Raw genomic sequence first — 18151 nt, forward strand, 5'->3', positions numbered from 1 at the left:
CAACACAATCCTCAGATGCTCTTCATGCTCCTCCTTAGTCTTAGAGTAGACTAAGATGTCATCGATAAACACCACCACAAATTAAACTTGTCCAAAAACTGTCTGAAGATTCTGTTCATCAAGTCCATAAACACAGCCGGTGCATTAGATAACTCAAACGGCATCACCACGTACTCATAATGACCATACCTCGACATGAAAGCTGTCTTTGGTTTGTCCATCTCTCTAATCTTCACCTGATGGTATCCCGACCTCAAATCAATCTTAGAAAAGACTGATGCACCACTCAACTGATCAAACAGGTCACATATCTTTGGCGAAGGATACTTGTTCTTCACTGTCACTCGGTTCAGCTCCCTGAAATCTATGCACAACCTCAAACTCCCATCTTTCTTCTTCACGAAGAGAACTGGTGCTCCCCACGGCGATACACTAGGTCTAATGTATCCCTTCTCTATCAGATCATCTAACTGTTTCCTGAGCTCCACCATCTCTTTTGGACCCATCCGGTACGGTGCCTTAGAGATTGGCCCCGTCCCCGGTTTCAACTCAACGGTGAAATTTATCTCCCTCTTCGGTGGCAACCCCGGAATCTCCTCTGGAAAAACATCTGCAAACTCTCCCACCACTGGTATCTGATCAACTGTCGGACTCTCTATCCGGTCATCTGTCACATGGCACAAGATAAAAGGGCACCTCTTCCTCAGATAAGACTTCAAGGTGGCAGCTGCAATCAACTTAACTTTGGGTTTGACTAGAAACCCACGATAAGACACACTAACACCTTTAGGCCCTCTCAAAGACACTTTCTTTTGATGACAGCCTATCTTAGCTTTATACTTTCCCAACCAATCCATCCCAACAATCATCTCAAAACCGTCGAAAGGTAACTCTAGCAAGTCTACATGTAGATCCACTTGCCCAACTATCATAGATACATCTCTAAATAACCTCCCACATGATACAAACTCACCCAAAGGTATAAAAACTTTCTCGCTTACAGACTCATATACCCTCAAACCCAACCGTTCAACATGACTCGAAGATACAAACGATTGAGATGCCCCCGAATCAAACAAAACAAAGGTATGAATATTGTTAATAAGAAAAGTACCAGTGATAACATGTGCATCCTCCTCAGCTGCTTTCTTGTCCATCATGAAAAGCTTTCCACTGGTCTTCTGTCCACCTCCCTGGACAGTACTGGCTGATGTGGTCGGCTTAGCACCCGACCCCTGATTGTTGTTGTTGTTCGTAGCTGGTTTCTGATAAGAATTACCGCCATTGCGGTTACCTCCACCCTGATAGCTCTAACTTCCCCGGTTAGACCATGACCCAGACGGTCTATTACTCGCATAACTCTGTGCAGGTCCCTGAGAATAGCTCCCCCGAGCCGATCCCTGAAAAGCTCCCGGTGCACTCGTGCACTCATGTCTCTTGTGGCCTACACCACCCACTAGTAGAAAAACCCCCTATAATGGCGGTCATTAATGGCCTTTTTATGGCGGTTTTTATAAATTATGGGTGCGCCGTATATCACGGGGTTGTTTAGCCTTTACGGCGGTTGTACAACCGCCACAATAGCTTAGCTACAGCTGCGGTTTTTGAACAAAACCGCCATTATAGGCTTAGATAAAACGACGGTTCTTACACAAGAACCGCCACTGTAACTCATATATAGTGGCAGTTATTGTTTGAAAAACCGCCACCATAGGTATTTAAATAATATCATATTGCACTACTATAGGTAAGCACAACGACGGTTGTTTTAATAGAACCGTCGTAAAAGGTAAAAAAACGACGATTGTTGTTTCAGAACCGCCATTATAGGTAATTATAACGTCGGTTGTTAGGCGAAGAACCGCCATTAAAGGCAAAATATTTTTGAAATATTTAATTTTTTCACGTCGTTTCTGAAGGAACCGCCGTAAAAATTATTTATATTTTTTTTAAAATAATAATTAATTTTCTACGGAAATTTCAGCAGAACCTCCCTATAAATTTGATAATTCCAAATATTATATGAACACAATAAGACCTGTCAAAAGAAATGTAACCACATTTATAGTATTCCTAACAACACACGTCCAACAATAACCTTACATCAATCTCGCATCACATCCAACATAAAAATAACATCAATATCATTATTATCAAAGATGCATATCCAAGTGTATGAAAAATACATGCCTTAGTTGATAAACTAATCTATAAGTTCTCTAAACATTTAGTAGCCCACTCTTCTTTGATCTCATGAATATCGCCACTTGACATGCTTGATTCCTCCATAAGCTATAGTTAACAAATAGGTCAATTAGTAAGAACATAAATCAACAACTAGCTAGATAAATAAATCATACCAAGAACGGAAAGAAGATATACCTTCACAAATTCTTCTTCCTTTTTACTTGAAAAGTAAAAAGTTGTGTTATACATCCATTTCATAACATAATAACCACACTCGTAATCCTTTGGTTGTTGAGGACACTAAAATTTATAGAAAAAATATGATATTAGTTATGTAATATATAAAATGTAATTATAATTCAAAGTTAGTTGTTAAAATATAGGAGATCATATTTCACTTACCAAGATGTCATCTTTGATGATGAGTTTATTATTCTTTCTATTGAAATTTCGCCTTCCGCCTTGCATGCAATGTATTGACCAAGCGTTTTGGAGTCTTTTTTTTATGTCCAATCTCTTTGGATTTTTTCGATCCGAATCCAAAATATAAATAGTGTAACCCCAAGCATGTAACGATCAACATCCAATGGTTGCTACACATATAAGTTCATTTGTTGGAATTACCATCATTAAATAACCCTTAATAATAGTTTGGAGTATTATCGTTAAATAACCCTTAATAATAAATCTTATATTATTAAAGTAATAAATTAAAAACAAATAAAATTATTACCTCTCATGAAATGCGCCAATGATGTAATTCTTTTCATCTTGAATCTTCCAAACATGAACAATATAATCTTCACATTCTCGCCCCCTATGCATATATTCACAAAGTTTCACCGGACACATGTATCCTACCAGTTTTGTTGCTTCGCTTTGAGTAGCATATTGATATAAGAAACTACATCGATTATATTAGCAAAGAAAGTATGAGTGGACGAAGAATGATACATAACGAACAAGTACAAAAAGTCCAAGCATACGAAAAAATATTAAGGTTTTATATAAATACATACCTTCCCCAAATTTGAAGCATAACAACATTTAGCCATTTATTTCTGAACATCTGCCTAATCTCGACAATCGTCAAAAAGCTCCTTGCGCTACCTTCTTTATAATTATAAACGGACTCATCTATCACCATCTCGATTGTGGCATTTTTCGACAAGGAACACAACTTATCTTCTAAAGAACAACAAAAAAAACCTAGTTTCTCAACCTCTTCCGCGCTTAGAGGTGTAACGTCGTCTTGTTCTTCACCACATGACGCCTTATTATTACCTTTTACCATAGCCTTTTCAACGGACTTAGCATTTAAAATAAAAACAAGTTAAATTAGACAAGTGAAGTAATATAGCAGCAACCCTAAGCTATAAAAACGATAGATAAATTAACAAGCTCCAAACACATAAACTAATCTCAATAGTGCTTAAAGAAAGTTGGACAGAACAAAACAATGACGAAATACAAGAATGAATACACAGAGACCACTTATTTTGCCCAACAATGAAGAAAACACCAATTCTGTTCATAGATAATATGTGTAATTGTTGGTTGTATTGGTAGTTAAAACCGAGTTTAGAGTATTTTGAGAAGTATTGCCATAGATTAGAGTATTCATATTAAATAACCCTATAAGAAATGATGATACTTACTTGCTTTCGAACTTTATTAGGGGACTCGCCCGTGTTTTTGGACGTGTTCTTGGAGTTTTCTTTTCTCTTAGGCTTTCGAGTCTTAGAATTGACCTTAATAATAAGAAAAAAAATCATGGACAACGTAATATTAGCACATTAGTATATACTTTAATGGGTTTTTCTCATGTGTACCCCTTAATTTTTTATGTTTTCTCATGTGTACCCCGTAATATTAGCACTTTAGTATATACTTTAATGGGTTTTTCTCATGTGGGTTCAGTCAAGTTGGAAGGCAAAGTCCAAGTCATAAGTCATCAGCTATCGGAGGAGTTAACAGAAGAATTGACGTTTGAAATTTTAATGGTCACGGATGCGATTAGTTATAAAGCACAGGGGTATGAGTGAGAATTGTGAAAAAGAAGGGGTATATGCCAGATTATGGCCTTATGGGTTCATTCTAAATTCACTATATTTTTAAGAGAAGAAAGTAAGAATAAATTTTGTGTACTTACCTCGTTTTCTTCTAATACAATCAATGATTTGGGCCATTGAGCAAAGCTACCCCGTGCATCGCCGACCATTAAGAATCCAATCCACGGCAACGGAAGTGGTACATCCCCGCGTATGACTTTGTCGATGCAAACATGAGCGTTCTCCATGGTTAACAGTTTGTTGTGTACCATTTTACCCTCTACCCATGGGAAAACCATTCCTTCAACAACAACGGTGAACTCCTTGTTCACATGTACAGCAAGCCGACAACGAACAGATTCCTATGATCATTAACATGATCAATAATATGAACATTTACGATCCATTAACATGATCATCCATTCTTGTACGAGAAAATAGAATTTGGATGCAAAATTAAGGTGAAAAACAAAGATAATCAACTACTTCAGACAGAAGCAACAACATCAAGAAGCCTGACCAGGAGGTTTCTTTATCGTCATGACATAACTTTTATACACTACAAGCTTTCACATTGTACATTGAAATACAATAAATTCAATGAAAAAAATAGGTAAATAAATATGTTGATATTACCTTTAATTCAACAAAAGGGTCAATTTGATGAGTAGAAATTTGATGAGTAGAATGACAGCTACTATGATCTCTTTGATGCATTGATGGATCCTGTAATGAACCTCCAGTAATAACATCTATATGAGACGTTTTTCCAATCAATTCCGTCCATTTCTTCTCCATCAGCACGTTCACTTCATCCATGGTTTCTCTCTTAGCCTCCTCCTTTGCTTCCCTCATTACCTTTTCAATAAGCAATTGAATATCATCTTTAGAATAATTCTTTCCGTTAGTACTTCGACTTGCCGGTTTTCCAAAATACTTCTGGAGACCAACAAAACCTCCGACACCTCTTGTTCTGCCATTGTGTTCCGGCTTTCCTAATGCTTTGGTCAATGCATCTTCGAGTCTTGTAGGAACAAATTCTCCTGTCTTCTCCTTTTCCTTCCAATGTTTCTAAAAATAAAGTTTACAAAATTAATCAAGACTATGAAATTTAATTAAATATAAGCTTTAATAATAAATTTAACAAAGTTCCTATCAAATTACAGAGTTGACTCATGTTTGATTGTCTGCGAGCAGGAAGCTAGGAACAATGTCTACCACAGAGGATCATGTGAAATTACTCGAAAACAATGATCAAATTCCAAAGTTTCCTGAGTTGTCGGCTATCTCCTGTGCGGTTGTACCATCTAAGGATCTGAGGTCTATCCTTGAACATTTACTGCCAAGAGTCAACAATTCCTTCATATACAGTGGCATGATTAAAGACAATATCAATTTTATTAAATTGCTCCCAATACTCACAGTGCTTACAAACTAACACTGCTGACTAATTATTAAAGAGAACCTTGCTCAAATCCAGTAGCCACTGAGTAACCATCAATGACTCACTCAGATGCAACAATTAATTCATAATTCATTTTGATATTTATACTAAATTAATAAACAATAAAATTTACTTACGTATTATTCTATCACGTTCAGTGTTTGAGGTGGAGGAGCATTAGATGATGGAGTGTGTGCTTTAATCCATAAATAACCCCGATCATTGATGCGTTTAGTTACTGAACTAAACACTTATTTGACAAGAAGGGGATCAGCATCATCATTATCCAATTTCTTTTTCCTAAGTTCTTGCACAAGTTCTTCTTTGTACCATTTTTCTCTCTTTGCGGCATATCCAGATCTTCCCAAAAAATGTGGATGCTTGTTATGCCTTTGGGAGGCCTGAGCCTTTGCACTTTTTTCCTACAATTTGGTCACATATAATTTTGCATCACAATACAAATTACTTTCTTTAAACACTAAATGACTTAACTATTACATTAATCAATACTCACCAAGAAGCTCTTATCCCTGCGTTGCTTTTTAAATTCTTCCCAAACATCTGGCTTAATTTGATCATATTTACCAACAGGAGTATCGCCGACTACTTTTCCATCCTTATGTTTCATGGTCTTGGTAATGTAAGTGCGTGTTAATGTACACCTGAATTCTCTGAATGCTTTTGACATAATCTTTAGAACATCCGTTTTATTTGTGTCATCTTTAATCTTCCATGTGATCTACACAAGAAAAATAAAAACAATATCCAACCAATAATAAATTTCATACCAAACTCAGTAAGACAAAAACTAAACATTCAAATTATCAAATTTATTTGTTTTTCATACCTTTACTTCTTTCCAAAGTGTTTCTTTTTTGCCAGATGGTACCTTTCTCCAATCATTGTATGTGATCTTGATATTTTTAGCTAAAACGCCAATGTCAGTGACAAATTTGTCATGTTATTTCCCCACTGGCTGACCATACTCATTAAAATCAATAGACAGGTCTATTGGATTTACTTCTTTTAAGTTCTTTCCAGTTGTCATGCCTCTCGTTTTATGCCTTGGACCAGAGTCATTGACCTCATTTTCACTCATCTCATTTTCACTCATGTCGAGCACCTGAAATAAATAGAAATTTATTAAAAAGAAGAAAGTGGACACCATGGTTATTCAGTTTATAAATGCACAATTGTTACTGCTACAGAGAGCCAAGATAAAAGATGCAGGGAAAAATAAAGGACATGTGGAACTCCTGGCTTGCTTACTGATAATCTGAAACTATCATGTGTATATGAAAAACTCTGTATGGTCAGAGTATCAACCTGCTGCTATGAATGGATTCGTGACAGGAAACCTCAGGTTGAGTGGTATAGGTCTATTAGGTGTCCTATGGCGCAACCCAAGCCCTCTTTTATTTCTTGGTTGGTCTCTCATCAGGCCTTGATGCTGAAAGATAAGCTGATGCAGCTCCAGGTTGATGTTGCTGCAGATGATCTGTGCTTCGTGTTTTGCAATTGATTTGCCATTTCAGTGAGTCTGTTTTGCAATTTGATGGAGACTTGCCATTTCAGTGAGTCTGTTTTGCAATTGATTTGTTTGTTGGCTAGGGACTGATCTACTGCACACTAACATTCTGAATGTTATGGCTTATAAGTTATGATCATGCTAAATTGCTAAGTACTATTTCTACTGTGGAAGTGTGAAAAATCAGTAGGGTTTATATTCTTCTAATTCGCTCAAAATAGATATAGGCATATAGCTATCTAGCTATCCATCCATGTCAGACTTGAGAAGTTCGCACCTGGATCAGTTTCTTGTGGACATGAATTGTTCAGGGTCGGGACCTGAAAGTTGTAGATAATGTTGAAGAGGCCGAATATATGGAAGAGTTAGTGCAACAGGAGTTGAAATATGGGCATGCCATTTTTGTGATCAATTAAAGGGAAAATGCTAATGACAATCCAAGGAAGAAATTACTTGAGCAAACAACATTAAAACATAGCATTTCTGTTTTGATTGCAGAATTATGGTCATTTTGTTTGCTCCATATCTTGAGTTTTACTTGGTCAAAAATTATGTTCTTTATATTTATAAAATCTTGAGAATGTCATCTTTATCATGGACTTGGAATGGTCAAGTTTAACCGTGTGGATTTTCCTCAGTAATCCCTCAAAGACTGGCATGATTACATATTCCAGTTACAGCATTTCTGACCTGAACTTACTAACAATTTAATACCTCAAGATCCAGGCCATGTTCTTGCGTGAGTACAGTTGGATATGATAGCCAACTCATTTAGCTTCGATTTGGTATATGGGTCATCACGTGGTTCATCTTGAGTCAAGAGTTATGCCCTCTGAAAACTGCCACTGCTTGCTGAAATGTACAGCACAGGTTCAGCCTGATCTGTCAGTACTAAAATGATCATACCTCTCAAACCAGGCAATACCTTCGCATGATTCCAATTGGATATGGAAGGTAACTCATTTAGCTTTCGTTTGGTATATGTGGGGCATGCTAGTTCATTCATTCTGAGGAGCAAGTTATGGCGTCTGCAAGATGGGACTGATTTCAACAAAGTTATCCGATGGTCTGTTTGGGCACTTGTGTGTAACAAGGGCTTTGAGACATTCTTACATGCCTTAAGCTGCTCGTCCAAGACTGGTTAGTGATCCTAATAGAGTCCTTATGAAATTTAGTGATGAAAGATAAGCTTAGAATTCAGACTGAGGAGACTTTTGACATTAGATAAAGCAGCCAACATGATCTGGCCACTGAAAGCGACTTCATGGTGGTCCTATTTTGGATTGTTTCTCCTTTTGCTCCACAAATGAAATGCATTAATGTTTAGCCACGACAAGGGCTGAGTACTACATGTTAGACTCCTTTGAGCTGCCAAGAACCTCACCAACTATCCTACAAATGAAGACAAAGGAGGAGCCTTGAAGCAACCAATAACAACTCACCTTGCTCTCCAAGATTTATCTTTATTGTTAGTTTATTAACACATTGTACTAGTTAGTTCTCAACCCTTGGATGGTTCTTTTCTTGCTTAGACTTCTAGTTTATTTGTTCATATTTGTCCTGTTTACAAATTACTCAAATTAGTCATAAATTGCAAATTATATGCTCCAGTTAGTCAGCCTGCAGAAGATGGAGCAGACTCAAGAAGAGTTAGTCGGCCTGTGGCTATAGCTCTGACTATTCAAAGGATGCTTCAGAATAGATTTATTGAATGTAAACCTCGAGTTATCAGTACTAAGGATAGCCTATGGTTGTGTAGGATGCAATTTCTTTAAATATGAGCTTGAAAATTTGTAATGTGGAAAATACATGTTGACATGTAATTGCGGTTTTATAATGAAAAGTTTACATTTTACCGAAAAAAAAAATGCCTCATAGTAATAAACTGGCCCTGGATACAGTGAAGACAAAGATTACTAGTGTCTGGTTCAGGCTATTTATTATGTTGTTCATGCAATTTATTGATGACATGAATATCTGATCTTTTAAAAAGAAAAACAACTATTTCGGGTTATCAAACCATATTCCCTCGTCATGATCTTCACGCAAATAAGTTTCATCACGTATTACTTGCAGATTTTGGTAGTTTGTAGAAATAGGAGAAGGTTCATCAAGTTGGTTGTATTCTTTTTCATCAACAACACCATCCACCCCGAGAATGCGCCTTTTACCATAAAGGACAATTGAACGTTTATTGTCCAAAGGATCTTCCATAAAGAAAACTTGTTTCGCTTGATATGCAAGTATAAAAGGATCATCAATATGGCTAATAACATTGAAGTCAACCAAAATGAATCCCATGTCATCAACCTGGAGGCCTTTCTCACTGTCTGCCCATTTACATCGAAATAAGGGCACAGAAAAATCCACATAATCAAGCTCCCATATATCAAAAATTACCCCGTAATACGATCGTGTTATATCCACTGGTTGCTTACCCCTTCCAACATATTCTACCGATGATGCAACAATTGTAACTCCGCTATTCTGCATTGTACTTTTCTGATCTTGACGACTTGTGTAAAAGCAGAACCCATTGATATCATATCCTTCATAAGAAGAAATGTTAGCCTTTGGTCCATTTGCTAACCATCTCAAATTGTCACTAATCTTGGGTGTTTTCTTTGATAACTCCGTCATTACCTTTTCTTTAAACCACTGTGCAAAACATCGATTCTGTTCACTTATTAACCAAGCTTCACGTTTATTTGGATATTGTCTTTTCAATATGGCAAAGTGATTCTCTAAATATGGATGAACCTCCGTCATGTGTTGCAAAACATACATATGGGCCTTGTCAAATAAAGCACGATCAACGGTAATGACATTTTTTCCTAAAGTACCCTTCCCTTCAAGCCTTCCTTCATGTCGAGATGTAGGAAGTCCAAGAGGTTGCACATTATTCAAATAATCTTGGCAAAATCCAAGTGTCTCAGAAGCAACCGTTTCTTCAATAATATTGCCTTCAGGACGATATCGATTCTTCATTCGTCTCTTATAGGTTCCCATCTCTCGCTCCATCGGCCACATGCTTCTCTGAAATACCGGTCCACAAAGTTTTATCTCTCTCACCAGGTGAACAATTAAGGGAACCATAATGTCAAAAAAACTAATTGGAAAGTACACTTCAAGCTCACAAAGTATCACAACAACATCGGCTTGTAAATCATCCAAAGAATCTGGATCAATGTCTTTCGCGTTTATTGCATTAAAGAATTTACAAAGCTTTGTGATGACTTGTCTGACATGCTTAGGCAAAATAGATCGGATAGCTATAGGCAATAGTTGGGTTAACAAAACATGGCAATCATGAGATTTCAATCCCACTAACTTCAAATCCTTCATTGAAACAAGGCTGCTTATGTTGGAGGAATATCCATGCGGCACCTTCACTCCCTTTAAAGATTCACACAGCACCTTCCTCTCATTTCTGGACAAAGTCGTGCAAATAGGGGGTAAGTAGGTACGCTTCCCCTTCTGAATTGGATTTACTTCGAAACGACCCCTAGCAACCATGTCATGTCTCGCTTTGACACCATCTTTAGTTTTATTAGGCATATTCAACAAAGTTCCAATAATACTATCAAACACGTTCTTTTCTACATGCATGACGTCAATACAATGCCTAACCGACAAATGCTCCCAATAAGGTAGGTCCCAAAATATGGACTTCTTTGTGTGATATACACCGTTTGGTGGAGGTTTGTACGGTTTTCCAAACTCTGTACAGATGTTTTTAACCCGTGCGTGATACTCTTTTCCACTTAGAACTAAAGGGGCTGACCGGTGTTCAGTTTTACCATAGAATGCCTTCTTCCTCTTACGATATGCATGGCCTGGGTCAAGCCCTCGACGATGACACATGTACACATGTTTCCCAGAGTGCTCCAACCATTTAGACTCGGTGTCATCACCACATACAGGACACCCCTTATCGGTCTTCAGCCTATAACCCGAGAGGTTACCATACGCAGGGAAGTCATTGATAGTGCAGTACAACATAGCACGCATTTGAAATTTTGAACCGCTGGCTGCATCAAACACCTCCACTCCAACATTCCACAACATTTTCAAATCCTCTATCAGTGGCTCTAGATACACATCAATATCATTACCCGGTTGTTTAGGACCTGATATTAACATGGTCAATAAAATGTATTTGCTCTTTGTAGTAAGCCAAGGAGGGAGATTGTAAATTATCAACATTATTGGCCAAGTACTATGTTGAGTACTTAGAGTTCCGAAAGGATTAATTCCACAAATCGGTCAAAGCCCTAATCTTAAATTTCTAGGTTCACTACCAAATTCCAGGAAATCTCTATCGATTGTCCTCCACTGAGGAGCATCGGCGACATGTCGTAACTTGCCATCTTTCTTCCTCCCTTTGTCATGCCATAACATATACTCTGCATCTTTCGGATTTGCAAACAAACGGTTAAACCATGGTATTATTGATAAATACCATAAGGTCTTTCCCGGACCCCCTTTTTTACGACCTTCTTTAAGCTTATACCTTGACTTCTTGTATCGTGGGCACTCATCTAAGTCGCTGTAGTCTTTACGGTACAAAATGCAGTCACTCGGGCACGCATGGATTTTTTGGTAATTCGTAGCGAGGGGACACAACACTTTCTTACATCGATAAGTGTTAGTGGGAAGGTCATTACCTTTCGGCAACATATCGGACAAGAGTCTCAATAAAGCAGTAAAACTTTTATCGCTCCACCCGTTCCCAGCTTTTAAGGTGTACAACTTCAACACCGATAGACGGGTAAATTTAGAGCAACCCTAAATAACGGCTTTTTGAATCGAAAAACCACATTTGAAAAATTTCCGGACAATCAACAAAATATTTTTCAAGATCATCCATCATCTTATCGACATTATCACACTCCTTATCATCACTATGCTCATTAACCTCATTGTTATTACAATCCTCTCCAATTACCTCATAATCAACCATAATATTATCAACTTGTTTCTCAACATTTACGGTGTTAGGACAATTAGGAATATCATTCTCTTTCTCTCCGTGCCATATCCACACAGTATAATTTGGTTTAAACCCCTTTAATATCAAATGTTCTCGCATTTCACTTCCAGAATTCACCTTCTTTCGATTCTTACATGCGCTACACGGGCACATGAGTTGTGCATCATCCCCTTGTTGTCTTTGATGTTCAACTGCTTGAGTAATAAATTCATGGAGCCTTTCAAGATACTCAAAATCACGCTTTCCATACATCCAACTTCGATCCATGCTAAATTCAAACATATATATCGTGAAATTAGTAACAATTATTTAATAGTGTAGGAGTTTCTTTATATTAATTCAAAAACTAGGGTTTCGTAATTTCTGGGCAAATTTCAATCTTTCTTTTTCTGTCAACTTGGATCTTATATGTGTTTATTGGGTTAAGTAGACTAGAAGTTTAGTCATTATACACTTTGATTGTGTCAATTTTGATGTTTAAGTCCCTTTAAGATGGCTTTCAATTTGAGCTATTGAGATTGTGCTACGTAGATATCCGACAATATTTTTGATGTTCCTGGACACCCCTTAAACTAAAAGAATAAGAGATCTCCCAAATTTTCCCGCCTAAATGAATTTGGCTATAATTGGGATTTCATTGTATCATATCTATAGTTGAGCTTTTATTATAACATATCTGTAATTGGGTCTTCATTATATTATTTTTACAACTAGATTCTACTAAACATTCCCTACAATTTCCATATACTTTTTCGACATGGAAACTGCCTGCAGACGAATACAATTACTCCGGGGTTGAGCTACCAGTATTAGACATTGATCTAGTCACCAAACTTCAAAGTTCTCGAACTAACCTGCTCCTAATCGTAAACCAGGTTACCAAACACGACCTTAAACGTTCCACTCCATTCTAGCAATTAGACAGTAAACATTATGTACAACTGTGTAACAGCAAACATGTGCTTGGTATAAAGACAAGCTTGGTTAATGTATATTAGTAGTCAGTACTGTTAACTTGTGTAAATCTTATTCTCCCAGGGATAACCATCTTGTATGAAGGTATTGTTTTTATTAGTGTCTAGTTTCGGAATTTCCCTCATTACAAAGATTTCTATTTTTTCATAAACAAGTTCTTATATCGCAAAAAAAAAAAAAAAAAAAAAAAAAAAAAAAAAACTTACTATTAACACACGTGAAAGAAACTTTAGCAATGTTCACAAATTGATGCAATGCAGGAACAGGCAAACAACAAAGACAGAAACGAGAAAGCGAATGCATATTTTGACCATATCCTGAACCTCAGACTGGTTTGAGAGAGAATTGAAATGGCACAGTAGACAATAAGTGAACTGGTATAAAAAGAAACAGTGAATCTAACATATAGTTCAACACCATGCATGAGGCCTTCTTGAACTGAATTACCAAACAAAAACGAGCTGAACTAAAATGAAATTAACTTCACTTAAACTTCTCTGAAATTAAGTCCAAAAGAATAGAGGCTGATTCAACTAGTATAGTTAGTATGGTCAATGAGTGGTGTACTCATGACCTGGGGTTCAAAACCCATCACTGTCAAAACAGCTGGTGTTGCTCTCTTTTCGTGTAAAGAATAAAGCCCCACAATTCAGAATAATATTTCTATGAACCCATTTTTCTCTGTTATAAGGATTTCAGGATTTCCTGAAAGAGTAATTAAATATGGTTAACATTTAAATGTTCCAGAAAATACTGAATACAGTTGCATAATAACTCAATAACCATGAGTCCATGACGAAATGGCCTATAAATCAAAAACATCTGAAACTTTCCCACGACTAACATAGTTAGAGCTTTAAAGCATGATCACTGAAATAAGGGTTTGATCGGAGGTGTCGCAATCGGTATAAAGTTAATTTACTCATTCCGTAACCAGAAACAGTACATAGTTACACTAACAGTTATCATCAAACATAACTGCATTATGCAAAGCTATAGATTTATGACTCATTCCAAATATGTATGTGGCATTGCAGTGAAGATGGTTGCAATGTGAAAGGGTATTTCGCGTGGTCATTACTGGATAATTGGGAATGGTCAGCATGATATACTTCAAGGTTTGGTCTGTACTTTGTGGATTACAGAGACAATCTCAAGAGGTACCCAAAGAGCTCTGCACTTTGGTTCCAGAACTTCCTTAACTTCACTATGTAATTTTATAATTGTAGCTTTGATCCTTTAAAGCTAATATTCCATTAATATAACCAAAGTGCCGTTCATACCTAATAGCTATATACTGCTTCGACAACAGGATTGCAGGAGGATGTGAGATGGAAAATACCGTTGCCCTAAACCTGTACTATATTCTGTATTAATGAAACCAACTAGAACAGAGGATTCACTGCTACTTATCGGCCTCTATTTCAACTCTAAAATGTAATGAAACCCATCCTAGATTCATACCCTTCGAACCCTTTAACAACCTCTATCAACACAGTATAACTCGACACAAAATAAGCCCCAAAAACGGCTCATACCAAAACGAACAAGGGGCAGCAAATTTAATAATTCAATAATTCATAATTCATAATTCATAATTCAATAATTCATAATTCAGTAACACAACAATACAATAACGATTAATTTGATGATAGTGATAAATATTTAAATGAAGAAAATGTAATTAGTAGATAGAGAAGAGTTCGAAAACGGTACCTTGTTGTTGCGGATAGCGTTGGCTTTGTATCGTTGCTTGTGCGGTGTAGTAGGTATTCGATTCCTGGAGTTAAATTGCAAGGGGATGTGAAGCGTTTTGGCGTTTTAATTGAAGAAGACGAAGCAGCTTTACAGAATATGCTATGGTGAAGGGCCTGAAGGGTTTTGGCGGTCAATGATGAATACGTGTTTATGCTGAAGGTTTTGGGCCTTTTTGGCGGTTTAGAACCGCCACGATAACTGTGTCGTGATAGGGGGTTTTTCTACTAGTGACCACAGCCATAGCAGGTCATCCCCCAACTACCACTACCACTCACACGGCCACGCCCAAAGGAAGCCCCAACACTGAATCCTGACCCAGAAGAAAACCCTCTAGCTTGGGTGTTGTTGCCTTTCTTATGACTAGATTGGCCACCACCCTTACTCTCAGCCTTTCTTTTCTCACTCACTCTCTCCTGAGCCATCTCCACCAACCTCTCAGCTCTCCCAGCCCTCTCATAAGCTTCCTTAACATCGGTAAGGACTCCCACGGGTAACTTATCCATAATCTTGGGTGTCAACCCTCTCTTAAACCTCAGCGCCATGTTCTCACTCAAACCCATATCCTCAGCATACCTAGACTTCTCATTGAACTGCTTATAGTACTCAGCCACAGACATGTCAGATGTCATCTTAAACCCATCAAACTCCTCTCTCAGCTTGCTCCTCACATGTTCCGGTACAAACTCCTTCCTCATAGCCCTCCGAAACTCTTCCCAAGGTATAGCAGGTAAGCCCTGGTTCGCATAAATCTCCTTAGCACTCACCTTCACCGTATCCCACCACTTGCCAGCTGCTTCCCTCAGGTAGAACGCAGCTTGTTCTACTCTCATCTCATCAGGACAGTGAACCAGGTCTAGTATGTTCTGCATCTCACGATGCCAGTTGTCAAGAAGGTTTGGTTCCCCAGTTCTCGTGTACTCTTTTGGGTCAAACCTCGCTATATAGAAACTGATCTTAGAGAGATCAACCTCCTTATCCTTATTCACTTTCTTTAAGGCCTCAGTAAGAGCATCTTGGTGCTCCAACATCTTAACGATATCATCCATATTCATGGTCTCAGCTCTCGCATAATACGCGTTTCTCTTGGGCGGCATCTTGAAACTATATAAGAAAGGGTAGATATAAACATACGCACTAAAACCTCAAAACACGAAAGCGGACTGCCCAAAACACACTCGATCGAGTGCCTAAACCTACTCGATCGAGTAAGAGGCTACTCGATCGAGTGGCCCCCATACTCGATCGAGTGCCTCGACATCAGACCCCAAACAGATCTTCTGATCTCTAACATACTCGACCGAGTAGCCAGGCTACTCGATCGAGTGACCCCCTACTCGATCGAGTGCCCGAGGTACTCGATCGAGTACCCAAAAACACGATTCTGGTTACAAAATCGTCAAATACCCACTCGATCGAGTCAGACCCACTCGATCGAGTCATGCTAACTCGAATATGCTACCCGCATGCTATATCATATCCCAACATATAAAACAACTTTATAAACACAACATTATATCATAGTTAAGCATACTATGCCACTCAACTCTTCATATGATTAACAAAACAACTATATCATGTTATCAAATGCCACATAGTAAACATCCAACATGCTTCTTATTCCAACACAGTTCTATATGTCTCATCAATCTTTCATTCATATTCTCAACCTTCTACTCCAAACTTCCAACAATTACAACATACTTCATCACATCTACACACAAGCGAACAAACAACACATACGACTTGACATACACCCCCCATGTGACCGGTTCAAAATTGTAGGGCGAGTTCGTGACTTTAGGACGTCTCCCAAGCCTTTGCATTAGCTCCTACAATCCTTACCCCGGGTTCATTTTAATTGACTCCCTATATTCATTAGGTTCATTGGTTACAGGTTTCAGGATCGTCGCTCTGATACCATTTTGTAACACCCCCATACTCCAAGTGCCTTACCAGGACCACCCAGGTATAAGGATGTTACCATCTAGGTTACCCGAGGCAATGATAATCAAATAAACAATAATGAAACAACGTTTAAATAGAAATACTTTAGTGAAAGGTTACAATCCAAAAACCAAACCAAAATACTTATACATGTCTCAAACCAACTGTCTACTGATCTAACTGAAATGTTTATGAAAACTACTAAGCTACAGCGGAAGACTTCTATCATCAGACGGTGGCACATCCCAGCTATCCCAGTACTCAACTCATACCTGCTCAATATCTGCTCACCATCTCCGAATGGATCACCGCAGGTTTTAAAACAACAAATCGGGGTCAGTACAATTCACACAATTTATATAACCAACAATACAGTAATCAAGATAGCTCAAGCAGTCACACACAATCACCCAGTCCAATCAATCTCCGTCACCGACTGTCCACTGGACCAGCCCTGCCAGTGGGGGACCGCAGCCGTACCCACCAAATCCCCGCTCATCATACCGAGCGATAACCCTGTTCCATTAATGTGCACATCCCCTTCCGTGATGGGTTCCACGAAGGGCGAAACTAGGGCGTGAAGCCACTCCCGCAAGTGACTCTACTCAGCCGAGAACGCATCTCGAGAACCAGAGACAAACAATCAGCAATCACAATACAACATCAACAACCGTCTGAATCAATCAACAATCACTAACTACAACACAATCACCACACATTATATAATTAATACTGAGTAGGGAAACCCTACCTGGAAAGCACAACAATCAGACGATCTCACAGCTGATATCAAAACGCTTCCTCTACGAATCCTCCTCCTATAATACAAACACATAATCACTACCAATCGTACAAACAACAAAACCCCCAAATCCCCAAATTAGGGTTTAACCAACTTTAAAGAAACATCATAAATTTACTTTAATGGTGTGCCTGGGTATGTCATTGATAATATCATTCAGATATCTGGGTTCAAAAGAGGTACTCTCCCATTCAAATACTTTGGTGTTCCCATTTCTTCTAAAAAGTTAACCAAAAATGATTGTGCTAAGCTTACTGATAAAATCATGGCTAGAATTCGTGCTTGGGGGACCAGACATCTCTCTTATGCTGGGAGACTGGTCCTTGTGAATGCTGTCCTCACCTCTTTGCATTCATATTGGGCTACAGTTTTCCTCATTCCTAATGGTGCGATGAAAAGGATTGACTCTCTTTGTAGGACATTTCTATGGGAGGGAAAAGACTCATATTCTAGGGCTCCTAATGTGCAT

At 38.1% G+C, this 18151-nt stretch overlaps 2 protein-coding genes and 2 long non-coding RNA genes across 4 annotated transcripts; all 4 read right to left on the reverse strand.

Annotated features, from left to right (window-relative positions):
• Positions 1 to 2120: 2120 nt before the first annotated feature.
• On the reverse strand, positions 2121 to 2425 carry LOC141627425 (uncharacterized). The gene is made up of 2 exons (XR_012536994.1): positions 2383 to 2425; positions 2121 to 2292 (listed from the first exon to the last, which is right to left on the reverse strand). It is a non-coding gene; the product is annotated as an uncharacterized LOC141627425 (long non-coding RNA).
• Position 2426: 1 nt separating this feature from the next.
• Positions 2427 to 3230, reverse strand: LOC141627426 (uncharacterized). Its single transcript, XR_012536995.1, has 3 exons — positions 2921 to 3230; positions 2590 to 2703; positions 2427 to 2487 (listed from the first exon to the last, which is right to left on the reverse strand). It is a non-coding gene; the product is annotated as an uncharacterized LOC141627426 (long non-coding RNA).
• A 5981-nt stretch (positions 3231 to 9211) lies between these two features.
• On the reverse strand, positions 9212 to 11353 carry LOC141629259 (uncharacterized). Its single transcript, XM_074442287.1, has one exon. It carries the CDS (start codon positions 11351 to 11353, stop codon positions 9212 to 9214), a length of 2142 nt encoding a protein of 713 aa, XP_074298388.1.
• Positions 11354 to 11476: 123 nt separating this feature from the next.
• On the reverse strand, positions 11477 to 12470 carry LOC141629260 (uncharacterized). The gene is made up of 2 exons (XM_074442288.1): positions 12057 to 12470; positions 11477 to 11962 (listed from the first exon to the last, which is right to left on the reverse strand). Exons 1-2 carry the CDS (start codon positions 12468 to 12470, stop codon positions 11477 to 11479), a joined length of 900 nt encoding a protein of 299 aa, XP_074298389.1.
• Positions 12471 to 18151: the final 5681 nt, after the last annotated feature.

The sequence above is a fragment of the Silene latifolia genome, chromosome Y (genome assembly GCF_048544455.1).
Source record: "Silene latifolia isolate original U9 population chromosome Y, ASM4854445v1, whole genome shotgun sequence".
Classification (NCBI taxonomy): domain Eukaryota; kingdom Viridiplantae; phylum Streptophyta; class Magnoliopsida; order Caryophyllales; family Caryophyllaceae; genus Silene; species Silene latifolia.